We start from the raw sequence: 14,376 nt of genomic DNA, 5'->3' as shown, positions 1-14,376 counted from the left end.
AGCAGTGTTTGAAAGAAAGTCACTGCCTTCTTATTTCTCTCAATACCGCACATCGTCCAACAAAATACAAATAATCCTCGCGCTTAAGTTCAAGTTACACAAGTTGCATAAAATCGATAAGTCATCACGGTGAGGAATCTAGTTCAGATTAAGGAGTTCTCCTCTTAGCCGGAACATGCACGAAATTAGTTCGATGGTATATTTGTCGTGGAAGAAGTTTCTTTGCCCGAGATCGTAGTGTAGTCTACTGTAAATCATTCGGTACAGTGATCTTTTGGCTTGCTCCGTGTATTGCGTTCTTGAGGCCTCATGCAGACGAGCTATTAGGAGCTATAAAGTTGGCTTCCAAGAGGAAAGGTTTCTATAGTTTAGGTCAACGGGATTGGATTGTTTGAAGAACTACTTCTTTTGGGAGACGATAGCTTGATATATCGAGAGCTTTGAGGATGAAATCGACCTGCACCTTGAGTGTTTTTATAAATAAAGCCGATAGACTCGTTTCCGGCATGACCATGTAGTTTGGCATTCTCGAAGGAAGGCAGAAAATCCGTTTCATGTAAAATCTAAGCAGTTTTTCCACTTGTTTATATTTCCGACCTCCCCAAGCTTGCGCCGCATAAAACATAACTGATTCTGATACAGCTTTGCAGACCCTGAATTTCCTGGCATGCGTAATATCCTTATCATTAAGGCATTGCTTCCATACTACGTTTATAGCTGTTTTCGCCTTAACAAGTTTATCAGTGAGATGTTTTTTCATGGTCAAGTTCTTAGTAAAGCGGACTCCTACATATTTTTATTCTTTTGCTAACTTAACTTTTTATCCATTATAGTGCCATTGCTCAATTGCACCCGATCTTTCACAGCAATTCTTAAAAAACTACAACTTAGGAATTTTTTAAATTTACCACTAGGTTCCACCTTTTACAATATTCACCAAGCGTATTTATCATGAGCTGAAGGCACTTTAGAGGATACGTGAGCAAAACAATATCGTCAGCAAAAAGAAGAGCTTTAATGTGAACGCCTGCGTATTCGATTCCTGCTGGTCATGCTTTGAATATATCAACAAAGAAAAGTGAAAAAAAGCTTGGACTGAGTGCACAGCCCTGTATAACTCCTGATTTCGTTTGGAACCATTATGATGGCCATTCCACACTGATGCTTTGGTAGCCTTGTATAAATATTGCAATACTGTACCGAACTTGAACGACATTCCTATCTGGAAAACTTTGTCGAATAGGGCATTGCGATCCACGGTGTTAAAAGTAGCTTTGAAATCAACGAAAAATTCAAAAAGTTTCTTATTTCTCCATAGAAACGAGTCAGCAATTGAGTTGAGTACAAAAATGTGATATGAAGCAAGCTTGGAACTCACTAAGCAGATTATTAGAATGTATCGATTTATTTCAACGACGAAGCAGAATCGATGTAAGTATCTTATATCACGAGTTCAAAAACGAGGTTCCTCTACAGTTTTCCGGAACTTCAGTGCTTCCCTTCTTGTGGATTGGGAAAATCAGGGCATCGCTGAACTGATTTGGGATGGTTCCTTCCTCAAAGATGTGGTTGAATACTGCTAATAGAGATACAACAAGAGTATCTGTAGAATTCTGCGGGTATACCATCTGAGCCCGCAGCCTTTCAATCCTTTTTGTTTTCAGAAACTTATTTGGTGCATCTGGGTTTAACAATTCCTCAAAATATGTTTGCGGTCTATTTGAATTTAGATTCGGGCTATTAGTAAATTTTATTCCATTAAGTTTTCGGACCAGGTTCAAAACTGAGACGACTTGTTACGCTTTGCAAGCTAAAAACGATGATAAAAAGACTGTCACCGTACCCGACTTTTTTGCATGGTATTGAAGATTCCGACTTGGAAAATATATCGTTTCAAGAAGACGGTGCAACATGCCATACAACTTGAGCGAATATAGCTTCATTGCAAGAAACATTTTCTGGCCTCGTAATTTATCGTCGTGGCGAAACCGCTGGACTTTTTTTGTATGACTTTTTGAAAGACCGAATTAATCGAGTTAAACATTTAACTCTTGAACTTGTGTTTTATTTACGTTTACTTTCAAAACCCCTAAATGGATAACCCTATATATATATTTTTCTAATGTCCAGATAATCATGAAGTTGTTCTGACCACCGCTCTAATAATAAAATTCCCTTAAAAAAATCCACAGATAAGTTTTTCATCAATAAACTTCAATACCAAAACCAAAAGCAATTAATTAATCAAAAAAACAATAAAAAGGTCAAATCCAACCGAACTCGAAGACAATAATAATTTGGTACAAAAAGGAAATCCATCGTGTCGGTCTATAATTGTGAACCTTTAAATTACTTTCAACTCGAACGAATTAATTAAATCAAAATCATTCTATTAATAATAATCAGAATCACGACTGAGTAATTGTGAAGACGGTCGTTTCACAATTGTTGACTATAAGAATACAAATATGTATATAACTCGTGTCTATGTAGAGATTCTAAACCACCGATTGCTTTTACTCACACAAACGAATAATGTCCTTTTTTCTTCATAATTTTTGTTTTTCCTTTGTTTGTTTGGCTTTCTAAAGATTATCCTGAGAAATTTTATTTTTATTTGAAGTCATAACACTTTGATGGCTTCCCGCATATTCTTCTTCTTGTTTTCCTTATATTCGTTTTCACAGATTGTAGACAAGTCAACCAAGAAGAACAGAAGCTGCAACAAAAAAGGACATTCATAAAAATTGTCATTCCGAAAGAACCATCAAGGAAGGCGAGAAAAAAGCCAATCAATAACTTTGAAAATCATCTTTTATCTTCATGACATTAAAGCTTTTATCCTCTTTAGAGACATCATAACACACACAAAAAATTAAAGGAAACAAAAAAGGAAAGAAATTATAACAGTCTTCTTATCAAAAATGTCCTTACAAAAGAAAAATTCCGAAAAGAAGAAAAAATAACGTCGATAAAATCTAAAATGGCACGCGAAAAAATATCTGATGATGCGTCGTCGTCGTCCGAACGACACGGGACGAAGATGAGACGAGATACGACTCAGGGACAACAAAAGAGGAAAAGGAATTTTCGTTCTCAAAATAAATTTCACAGCTAATCGCATTAAATTCACTAAACAAAAAATTCTGATTAAATTGAAATCAATTTGCCTAAATGTAGTTAAAAATCCCAAGTATCTTGCCACTTTAGAAAGACATTTGCCGCGGGACATAACAACGAAAAGCACGGTTAGGAAGAGGATGGAAGAAATGGTCGAAGGAACTTTACGTCCAGTTCGGAGGAGCACGGGTTCTCTCCGAAGGATGCTCTAGAAAAACATAATCCAATATCGGTCAAGAGATTTTGTCCCACGCTATCTCTCTCTTTCTCTCTCTCTGTTGTTTGGTGCTGGTGATGTTCGTCCTTGTGATTATATAGTTCGGTTCCTTGTTTTCCATCGTCTTTTTATTTTCTTCTATTTTTTCTTTGTGTATCCTTTAACAAGGTCCTCATCGTGAGATATTTAGATAATTTTTCTGTCCATGGGTATTACAAGGCCAAGTGAGGCTACTGCTGGCGCTTCTCGCAATCGCAAGCCTTTCCAATTTCAATTTATTTTCCCTGGTTGTTCACATTATTTCTATGTACAACCATAATGCTTCTTTTCGTCCTTTAAAACAAACTAAAAAATGAGCTTAAGTCCAATGAGAACCTCTCATCTCAATTGGACCCCATTGAACAATTTCGTTTGGTATTTTTTTGTTTTACTGTTTAAAATGTTGATAAAAATCTTCTTATCAAACTAGTAGCTCCCCAGAGGTCAAAAAGTAAATAAGTACTTACAATGCTGTGAGAGCTTATGATTCAAAACTTAATTTAAAATGGAATTTAATGTCCTTTGTCCCCTATTCTTTTTTTGGGTATGTTTTGAGTGCCCCTGGAAAAAATAATAATAAGAAATGAAATGACGGACGGAAAGCTTAAAAATGTGATTTTTAAATACCTATGATTTCGGTAAGAAAAATAAAAGATCCTACCTTCAAAACTCACTTGTGTTGTAAATTTTTATTGAATATGAATTTCAAAACAAAAATAATAGCAAACAAATTATTTGTCAAGGTCATTTATTCGTAGAAGAAATAGTCAGCAGATTATTACCTTAGTTACCATATCAAAAAAGCGTATTTTTATTGCAAAAGAGGTCAATTGATTTCAGTAATTGGGGGAGATAGACAATGTTTGGAATTTTTGGAATCAGAGGGGTACTTAAAAGACATGCAAAGTGTACTTACTTCCCAGACATACATTTTTTCTTAAGTCATAGATTTGAGCGACTCATTTAAAAGGTTAACAATTCTTTTTTTTTAAACTATTAAAAGGAAGTCTGGCTTGTCATTCCGTTCTCTTATTTCAATTAATTGAACATATTTTTCACATTTGAATTCTTGACTCATTGTTTTGTAAAACTAATAAGACACTGTTATGTTATGATATATCCTTTAAAGCTTAAAGTTGAACTACCTCTTCATAAAATAACAAAAACTTCGTCCATTTTAAACAAGTGACTTCTTTATTTTTAAGGTTTAAAATCCAAAAGAATTTTTTCAACTACCAAAGCAAACTTTCCGAAGTAAAAATTAAAAATTTTGAATGATTGAGACAAATTTTTAATTCTTAGTTTGCTACTTTTTTTGAAAAGAATCTCAAGATATTTTATTATTATTAAAAAAACGACGTTAATAAATACGTTTAAAACTAAAGAAGGTGTTTAAATAAACGTCGAAGACATAATTTAAGGGTCCAGTTGTAGCTATCATTGGTTTTCATTATTCAAACCAATCATTGGCTATCATTGAAAATTTCTACCATTTGACAAAAATTTCCCGATGTACCTAAGCATTTTCTAATACTATCTGGATTCAAATTTACAACTTATCGGCTTTATTTTGACACCATACATTAATCGTTCTTAAATCTTGGAAGAAAATATTCAATGATAAGAACAATGATAGCTATTCTTGTCTTTAAAAGGCTTAAAATGCCATGCAAACGGATTGAAATCACAGAATCCATCCATCAGCATCCATAGTTTGATTGTCAATAATCATCAAAAGGTATTACAAAATCATAAATGGTAAAGTATTTGTTGAAACCATGTTTAATAGTCTCAGAATACTCAGAGTTCAGAGCTTTTGAGACAGCCTTAAGACGTCCACAATTTAGGACGATGATTCTGATATGGATTACTGCGAATAGGTTTAAAAATTGATGGATCTATAAAGGGTTTTTCCATTGTTACGGGAGATTTTTGCGCCCCCTGGCGGCCATTTGTTTTGGTGACATCTGTAAATTTTTTTTGTTTATTATTCAGTTGTTTATGCCAAATCATCATGACAATGAACAGCATGTTCAAATGATAAAACTTTGTTATCAAAACGAGTGTTCGCTAACGCAAACGTTTCTCGCATTGCTCCCATTTCGTAGTGGCCCTTCACAGTCGACTCATCAACGTTTGGTGGCCAACGACCGGTCCAGTAAACAATCAACCAACACCAGTACTTTCAAGGAATGCAAGATCGGCTAAGATTATCGCCGCGGTCCGTGAAAGTGTACGGCAGAAGTCGAGCCAGTTTATTTCTCGCAGTGACCAAGAACTCGGCTTTTCACAGACTTTAACTTGAAGATATTCGCGTTGGGACTTGGGGTTGCACCCGTGCAAAATCCAACTGACCCAGGAGCTCAAAGTTCATGGCCATCGAATGTTCGCTCAGTGGCCTTCGAATCATTTGGAAGAGGACCCAAATTTAGGCCGAACAATAATCTTTGATGAAGAGGCGCCTTTTTAGATAAAGGGCTGTGTTAACAAGCAAAATAGTCGTGCATAGGACGACACGAGAAGTTCATCAGGTGAAAATGCATCCTCGAAAAGTTACCTTTTGGTGTGGATTTTAGGCCGACTGCGTGATTGGTCCGTCCTTGTTTTGAAAACGACGTCAACAGCGAGCTCTACATAACGATGATAGCTAATTTCTTATTGCCCAAATAGAATCATATGGACATGTGGTTCCAGAACACAGATTGACATTTTGCATGAACGATTTGAGGGTAAGGTAATCTCTCCCAGGGGTGATGTGAATTCGCCATCAAGGTTATACGATTAAACACCGCGAGACTTGCTGTGAGATTTCTTGAAGCCGCAGCAAATAAACCACAATCAACCGATGCCATAAAGATACCACCATAAGAAGCCAAGGCGGGAATTCAAATGGTTTTATGGCATACCCTTTAGTTCGTAAAATGTATGTATTTCGAGCAGATAAAGTTAAGCATGTTTAAAATAAACCGAAAATGACCCAAGGTAAACTAAAACTAACGGTTAATCAGGACCAATCTATGAAACACCAATAAATGATTTTTCTTTCTAAAACTTAAAATTTGTAGGCGAAATTGATCTTTGTTATTCTTTCCTACAGCTTTTAGACCATCATCTGATAAGTGTTCTATATTTAAGATGGTCTTCATTTCCAAGTTGGAATGATTTTCCAGTCTCTTATTAAGTAAAACAACGTCTTTTTTAACCACTTCTGTGTTCATTAGAATTTGAAGGTATCCACTGAAATATTCGTTGTATAAAGTTGTTGTAACAAAGTTGGTCCTAGGGCACTACCTTGAGGTACACAGGCTTTTATTTTCATTAATTCCACATTAATTTGGTCGTTCCGTAATTTAAAGAGCCGGTTCTTAACATAAGATTTGAATAGTTCGTAGTACTGCCTGGAAAGGTCACTATGCAGTTTGTACTTAAGCCAATCCTTTGTCAAAGGGTTCTCTTTCTTCAATTGCCTTTTCCACTACATCAGTAATGCGATGTATTTGGTCTATAGTAAAATGTTTAATTTTAAAATTAAACTGATATTTCGAAATAAGTCTTTCTTCTTCTTGTATTTTACTGAACCTTTTCAGCAGACATTTTTCGAAAGTTCTTGAAATGATTAGCATGAGCGATATTGGTATGTAAGTACTCGTAAAAACTTCTTTTGATAACTTACCTTGTATAGAAATGTTTTATGCAATTTTCCAATGATGTGGTACACAGCTGTTTTTTTTTTTTTTTTTTTTTTATACGGTCACGTTGGCGTCTCGACACTATTTTATTAATTTGATAATTAGACACTGTGTGGTCCTTCGAGCAGATTTGCATTTACGAGTAAGGGTTGCGGGTTCATGAGGGGCTGGATAAGTTCCTCCTCTAGAATGACAGACAATGAGACATATTTAGGCAGTAAAGTAGGTCGGGTAAGAATTATCATACGCGCTGCGAGTATATTGATAGTTTTTTTTTTTTTTTTTGATTTGTAATTGATTATTTCTTGTCGGTAAAAAGGTGGCAAAGGGCAACTGAGGAGCGAAAAGAAAATGCGACTGCACTTGACGAAGGTATTATTGCTTTGACTGTCTAGGCTATCGAAGGCATTTTTTTCAAAGTTTGAGCAGTGCTAAGATTGTTAGGTTAGGTTATGTTAAAGTGGCTGTCCGTGATGCTGTAGAACACACTTAAACCAGTTTAATGGCCTATTGTGATACAACATGAATCTTGAGGCTTTCTTCTAAGCTCAATTAAACTAGTTTGAGTTCCTTTCGAAATGTGAGAGGTCGATTGTGTTAGTATGATTCAAATGGTTTAGATCGCTATAGCAGAATTCTCCTAGGTTTTTGAACTAGAGCAGGACATGCATACAGAATAGGTGAGAACAGTTTCCTCCTCTTCTTCATCCACAAATCTTCTGCAAAAGTCACTTGAGACTACGCAGAACCGCTTGACGTGCTTTTCTAGTAGACAATGCCCGGTTATGAAACCTATTATCGAGCTTATATGCGAGACTGCTAAGATCGTACTCTAGAATTTCCCATTGATTGTTCCTGTTAACAAACTGTAAAAAAACTGTAGATTTTTTTGCTGGGAATGGTTTAAGAACATACGCAAGATATCATTCAAAAATGTCGGGTTTTTGTTTCGGATTTTCGGCTCCTTTGCTATCTTGAGATTTTATTGGCGTGTTGTATATCTGAAGTATCTTGCTTTGTTGTTTCCCATTATAAAGAGTAGAACCATGTGTTGTCAAACCGTTCAGAAATTTATTGATTCTTATCATCTTTAAATCTTGTAGCTTGCCATTTTATCAAGCCCTCCATTTTCACAAAATCTACTTTATCATTTTGACAGGATATTTTATTTCGAAATGGTTGGAGTACTTGCTTCCGCAGCCTTTTGCGTATCAGCAATAAATTGTTTTACTTCATTATCAAGCTAAGCAATTATTTTCACGGAAGATCTTAAGATTATAAGATATTTAAGTTTAAAGTTCTTATTTATTTATCCATTAAATTAATAAGTCAAGTCCTTTCGATACGTTTTGAAACTATTCGTAAGAAAATCTGACTTCAATTAATAATTGAACAATAAATTCAAAACAAAAGTGTTCCTTAATTTTGAACACAACACTGTTCTAAACGAAAAAAACAGAACTAATCCTTACAAATGCACACAAGAGATCAATCCTTGTCAAGAACCACAAGAACACCCTATAAAACTCGACCAAGCAACTGCAATCTGCAAAATCAATCTAAGTACCGACCTGGTTCAATTGAATGTTTCCTATCGTTAGATAGATATTTTATACCTACTACTTGCCTTGAATCTGTGCTTTTCAAGGAAAATAAATAAAAAAAGGATGACTCCTATCGGGCCCATTGTCTGATTAAGTTTTAGTTATTATGGCAATTGCGAAGGCGATCAAGCACCACCACCACCACTACCAGGACCATCGCCCAGGACCATCAGCAGTTCTCCATAGCATGGGGCATATATCTAGAAACAAATAAAATACACAATGGGCTGTGCATCAGCAGCATTGAAAAAGCCATACTACCATTCCATTCCTATACTACAACAAAAACAACAAGAAAAAAAATGAATAAAGGATACAATTGGACGAATGGGGCCATATCCTTAAGGAGGAGAGATAGCAGTAGCAATAGCAATAGCAGTAGGTGATGGTGGTGTATTGGCTTCCATATCGATAGTTGTGCGGTCGTCACCCGTCCGTTCTCGTAGGTATGTAGTAGCTGTAGAAAAAGTTTTATTCCGCTTAGTGGCCCATTCAAACTGTGATACAGGTCCGGTTATTGCCAGGCTTCATCATCATAGAGCATAGAGAATATCTGTGATGATAGTTCAGAAACTACTATATACCTACAAAAAAGCTTCACCATGAGGATTTTCCTTAAAAAACGACACACCTCCCCAACCCCCCATCCCCCTTCCAAATCCCACCCTCTTTTCAAATCCAAGTTGTTGGCAGAGGAGCATTTTACAAAAGTTCTATTTATTTTGCTCTCTTTGTTGGAAGGAAAAGTTTCTTGTTATTCTTTTTATTTGCTCAGCTAACGGGTTTTTATACATTTTTCTTGAAAACTCTCCTGGATCATTCAAGGAATTAATAAAACTTGTAGATAGTCGTTGTTATTCCTTTCTCGAAGAGATACTTTTACTTTAGCTCAACAAAAACTATCGCTAATTTCATTGCAATTCTCATTTTCTGTATCTATGTGTTTTATATTTTTGTAACTTCATTTCTGTGTTTTATTTTCGTTCTAGATATGTCCACGGGATAGGTTCAGAGACACGGAATTCACTATTTCATTTGCATAACGGACGAGACCTAGTTTTGGTAACAACGTGCCGTCATGGTAAAAGCTGGCGGGAGCTTCAGGATGCCAGATGCGACGAAGACAATCGCGAGTACGATAGGTAAGTTCAGTAGTATCTATACAAGAAGTACCTTACCTATATCTAATGCATTTATAGCGTACTTCTCCTCTTCTTACTCACTCCTCTTTTATATACCTATGAGAGGGAATGATTTGTCAAGATTAAGTGTAACGGACCGTCCATCCGTCTGTCCGTCTGTCCGTTCGTCCTTGTATACCTTTACCTCTAAAAGACGACGATGAAGACCGGTAAATATATGGAGGAGGAGTATAGGAAGTTGGATAAAGTAGAAAAGAACGCAATTGATAAAGATTACATGACTTTTTGAGTAGGAAAGGATAAGGAACATAGAGTTTTCTTCTTTTTTTTCTTAAGTTTTCCTTATTTTTTAATGGCGTTGCGTAAGAATTTTGGGATTTTGTTTTTTAAAGTTTCACTACTATACGAGCCAACTGTAAAAAAAAGACTTAGTTTGAAGTAGAAAATCCTTTGAAGCATAGGGAAAGTTATCCTGAATAATGAGAAGGACACGAAGGATTTTATACATGAATATTTCAAAATGAGATGCGGAACAGCAAAAAAAAAAGAACATGAATTCAAGCAGAAGATTAAAGGAATTTGAATAATTCACTTCTTTTTTCGTTTTGTAATTTCGACACTCGCGAAAGTACGGTGTTGTATTTTTAATCTACCGATTTAATTTATCCGTTATGAATTTGTTTTAGAAACTGGGAAACTAAAAAAAAGAATAAGGTTTATATTTCAAAATTACTGTAGCAACACAATTTTTCGTTTTTAAAAACTATGTTTTCACTTTGATTGCAAGTAGGAAAGTGATGCCTGCATACACAAATTTCTAAAGAGTAAAGATCATTTTCGTGGAATAATTTGGTACCACTTTTGAGGTGGATTATAAATCCGAAAATACAATGACTATTTGTCTTCAAGTCCAATTTTTAAGAACTGATAATTACTAATACAATGACTAAAATACCTTTTCGAAGCAAGTATCAATCTTTTTTCAAGAAATTGTAATTATTTGAAGATTCAAATATTGAATTGAAAGGTTATAAGAACTAAAGATTTGATTTGGCATCTATTTAATTTGAAACATTATATTCCCATTCTTCTGATCTTATTATAAAAATATGGTAATTTCTACAAAAAATATGATATGTGGTTATTGGAAATTTTATTTACTTCATAAAAGTCTTAGCCACACGGCTTGCTTTACATTTTTATTTAATTTTCTTGAATTGAACTCAAAAAAAGATGATGGCAGGAAAACGAAAATTTTAGGGACAAATTTTAATAGACATTTTCAAAAAAAACCTTTAATATGGCAGAAAGGTGTTTTTTTCTATTCTATTCTATTCTATTCTATTCTATTCTATTCTATTCTATTCTATTCTATTCTATTCTATTCTATTCTATTCTATTCTATTCTATTCTATTCTATTCTATTCTATTCTATTCTATTCTATTCTATTCTATTCTATTCTATTCTATTCTATTCTATTCTATTCTATTCTATTCTATTCTATTCTATTCTATTCTATTCTATTCTATTCTATTCTATTCTATTCTATTCTATTCTATTCTATTCTATTCTATTCTATTCTATTCTATTCTATTCTATTCTATTCTATTCTATTCTATTCTATTCTATTCTATTCTATTCTATTCTATTCTATTCTATTCTATTCTATTCTATTCTATTCTATTCTATTCTATTCTATTCTATTCTATTCTATTCTATTCTATTCTATTCTATTCTATTCTATTCTATTCTATTCTATTCTATTCTATTCTATTCTATTCTATTCTATTCTATTCTATTCTATTCTATTCTATTCTATTCTATTCTATTCTATTCTATTCTATTCTATTCTATTCTATTCTATTCTATTCTATTCTATTCTATTCTATTCTATTCTATTCTATTCTATTCTATTCTATTCTATTCTATTCTATTCTATTCTATTCTATTCTATTCTATTCTATTCTATTCTATTCTATTCTATTCTATTCTATTCTATTCTATTCTATTCTATTCTATTCTATTCTATTCTATTCTATTCTATTCTATTCTATTCTATTCTATTCTATTCTATTCTATTCTATTCTATTCTATTCTATTCTATTCTATTCTATTCTATTCTATTCTATTCTATTCTATTCTATTCTATTCTATTCTATTCTATTCTATTCTATTCTATTCTATTCTATTCTATTCTATTCTATTCTATTCTATTCTATTCTATTCTATTCTATTCTATTCTATTCTATTCTATTCTATTCTATTCTATTCTATTCTATTCTATTCTATTCTATTCTATTCTATTCTATTCTATTCTATTCTATTCTATTCTATTCTATTCTATTCTATTCTATTCTATTCTATTCTATTCTATTCTATTCTATTCTATTCTATTCTATTCTATTCTATTCTATTCTATTCTATTCTATTCTATTCTATTCTATTCTATTCTATTCTATTCTATTCTATTCTATTCTATTCTATTCTATTCTATTCTATTCTATTCTATTCTATTCTATTCTATTCTATTCTATTCTATTCTATTCTATTCTATTCTATTCTATTCTATTCTATTCTATTCTATTCTATTCTATTCTATTCTATTCTATTCTATTCTATTCTATTCTATTCTATTCTATTCTATTCTATTCTATTCTATTCTATTCTATTCTATTCTATTCTATTCTATTCTATTCTATTCTATTCTATTCTATTCTATTCTATTCTATTCTATTCTATTCTATTCTATTCTATTCTATTCTATTCTATTCTATTCTATTCTATTCTATTCTATTCTATTCTATTCTATTCTATTCTATTCTATTCTATTCTATTCTATTCTATTCTATTCTATTCTATTCTATTCTATTCTATTCTATTCTATTCTATTCTATTCTATTCTATTCTATTCTATTCTATTCTATTCTATTCTATTCTATTCTATTCTATTCTATTCTATTCTATTCTATTCTATTCTATTCTATTCTATTCTATTCTATTCTATTCTATTCTATTCTATTCTATTCTATTCTATTCTATTCTATTCTATTCTATTCTATTCTATTCTATTCTATTCTATTCTATTCTATTCTATTCTATTCTATTCTATTCTATTCTATTCTATTCTATTCTATTCTATTCTATTCTATTCTATTCTATTCTATTCTATTCTATTCTATTCTATTCTATTCTCAATCGGACCGTTGCGCCACCCAATTTATTTATTTATTATTAAAAAAAACATACTTTTAATATACGACCACAAATGTTGGAAAAAGTCATCGAAATTTGGACCTTAAGGTAAGACTACGCCCGAGGCAGCCGTGGCGGTCAGCTATAATAAAGCCATAAATCATATTCAAATTATAGTCCCAGAAAAGGATGCTTCGAAAAAAGTAATATTTTTGTCAATTTAAACAAATCATTGTAGTTTTATTTCCTTTCAAAGCTCTTTTCCTCTAAAAAAAACACCCCTTATCGTATACAAATATTTATACAATTTTCGCCAGAATTAAGCTTAAGCACAATACAAGTAATGCATTTGCCGGAAAATATATGTCTTAAATTCCTTTTTTGTCAAATTGATTTCATTTCCATTTGGGAACCATTAAAGACTAATTTAAAATTAATGAGATTCAATAAGGATATACAATACGTACATACATCTACTTTGAAAATCATTAATTGCCAATTAATGATGGTAAGCGACAAAATTAAAAATTTACTGCGCGGAAAACATTTGTTTTTTTTTTGACAATCGGATTAATTAGCAATAATCAAGCGCTAAATGTTGAAATAAGATACGATTAGCTTAAACGCTAATGAAAAGTTAAATTAATAAGGAAGGATTCCTGTATTTTCAGGAAAAATTTGGCATTGAACATTGAATGGAAAAAATATTGGATATTGTTCTTTTGAGAACCGACGAAAGCCAACTTGATTACCAAAATAGTCAATATGACAAGCTTTTTTTTTGAAGAATTGACTGCTAGGCTGCAATTTTAGAATATAAATTTCGGGTAGTCAATATAACAACAGAAATAGTCAATAGATCAACTACTGCTATAAATTCGAATTTTTTTTGACATATTGACTACCAAAATTGATTATAGAAAATTAAATATCAATTTTCGGTAGTATCTGGAGAAGTTATTAATTACATTCACAGTTTAGAAGCGCCGTTATTTCATCGACTGATTTGAAACTGCTGTTAAATTTTTTTTTTTGAATTTTCCAATGAAATGGATGACATCATCCCGTTCTCTAAGGTAACAGAAGTTGCAGTTAATAGGCAGATCTTCTCGATGTGGTCTATAGTGTAGGTTTATAAGCTCCCCTCTCATTTTGTTAATCGATGCAATAAGTGCCTGATTGTTTTAATTGTGGAAATATTTTTGTTCACATAAGTCGGCTATAGATTGATCTATGGGCCGAAGGCGTAGTCTCGTTCAAGCAATCGGTTCTATGCTGTTCGTCAACCTTCGAAATAAGCTCCAAGAATTTGTTCTTGGAAAGTCTTCCACTTTCACCTAGCAGTCTGAAATCGGATCCGCAGTATCTCCCA

General features: G+C 32.8%; 1 protein-coding gene across 1 annotated transcript in view; it reads left to right on the top strand.

Annotated features, from left to right (window-relative positions):
• LOC129940208 (exostosin-1) overlaps positions 1 to 14,376 on the top strand; it is a 494,844-nt gene that overhangs the window by 249,785 nt on the left and 230,683 nt on the right. Inside the window, exon 2 of the mRNA XM_056048470.1 lies at positions 9,659 to 9,811. Coding sequence (XP_055904445.1) covers positions 9,659 to 9,811 — 153 coding nt within the window. The remainder of the gene's footprint in view (positions 1 to 9,658; positions 9,812 to 14,376) is intronic.

This window comes from Eupeodes corollae, chromosome 1 (assembly GCF_945859685.1).
Source record: "Eupeodes corollae chromosome 1, idEupCoro1.1, whole genome shotgun sequence".
NCBI lineage: Eukaryota > Metazoa > Arthropoda > Insecta > Diptera > Syrphidae > Eupeodes > Eupeodes corollae.
This window is presented reverse-complemented; position numbering and strand designations above follow the sequence as displayed.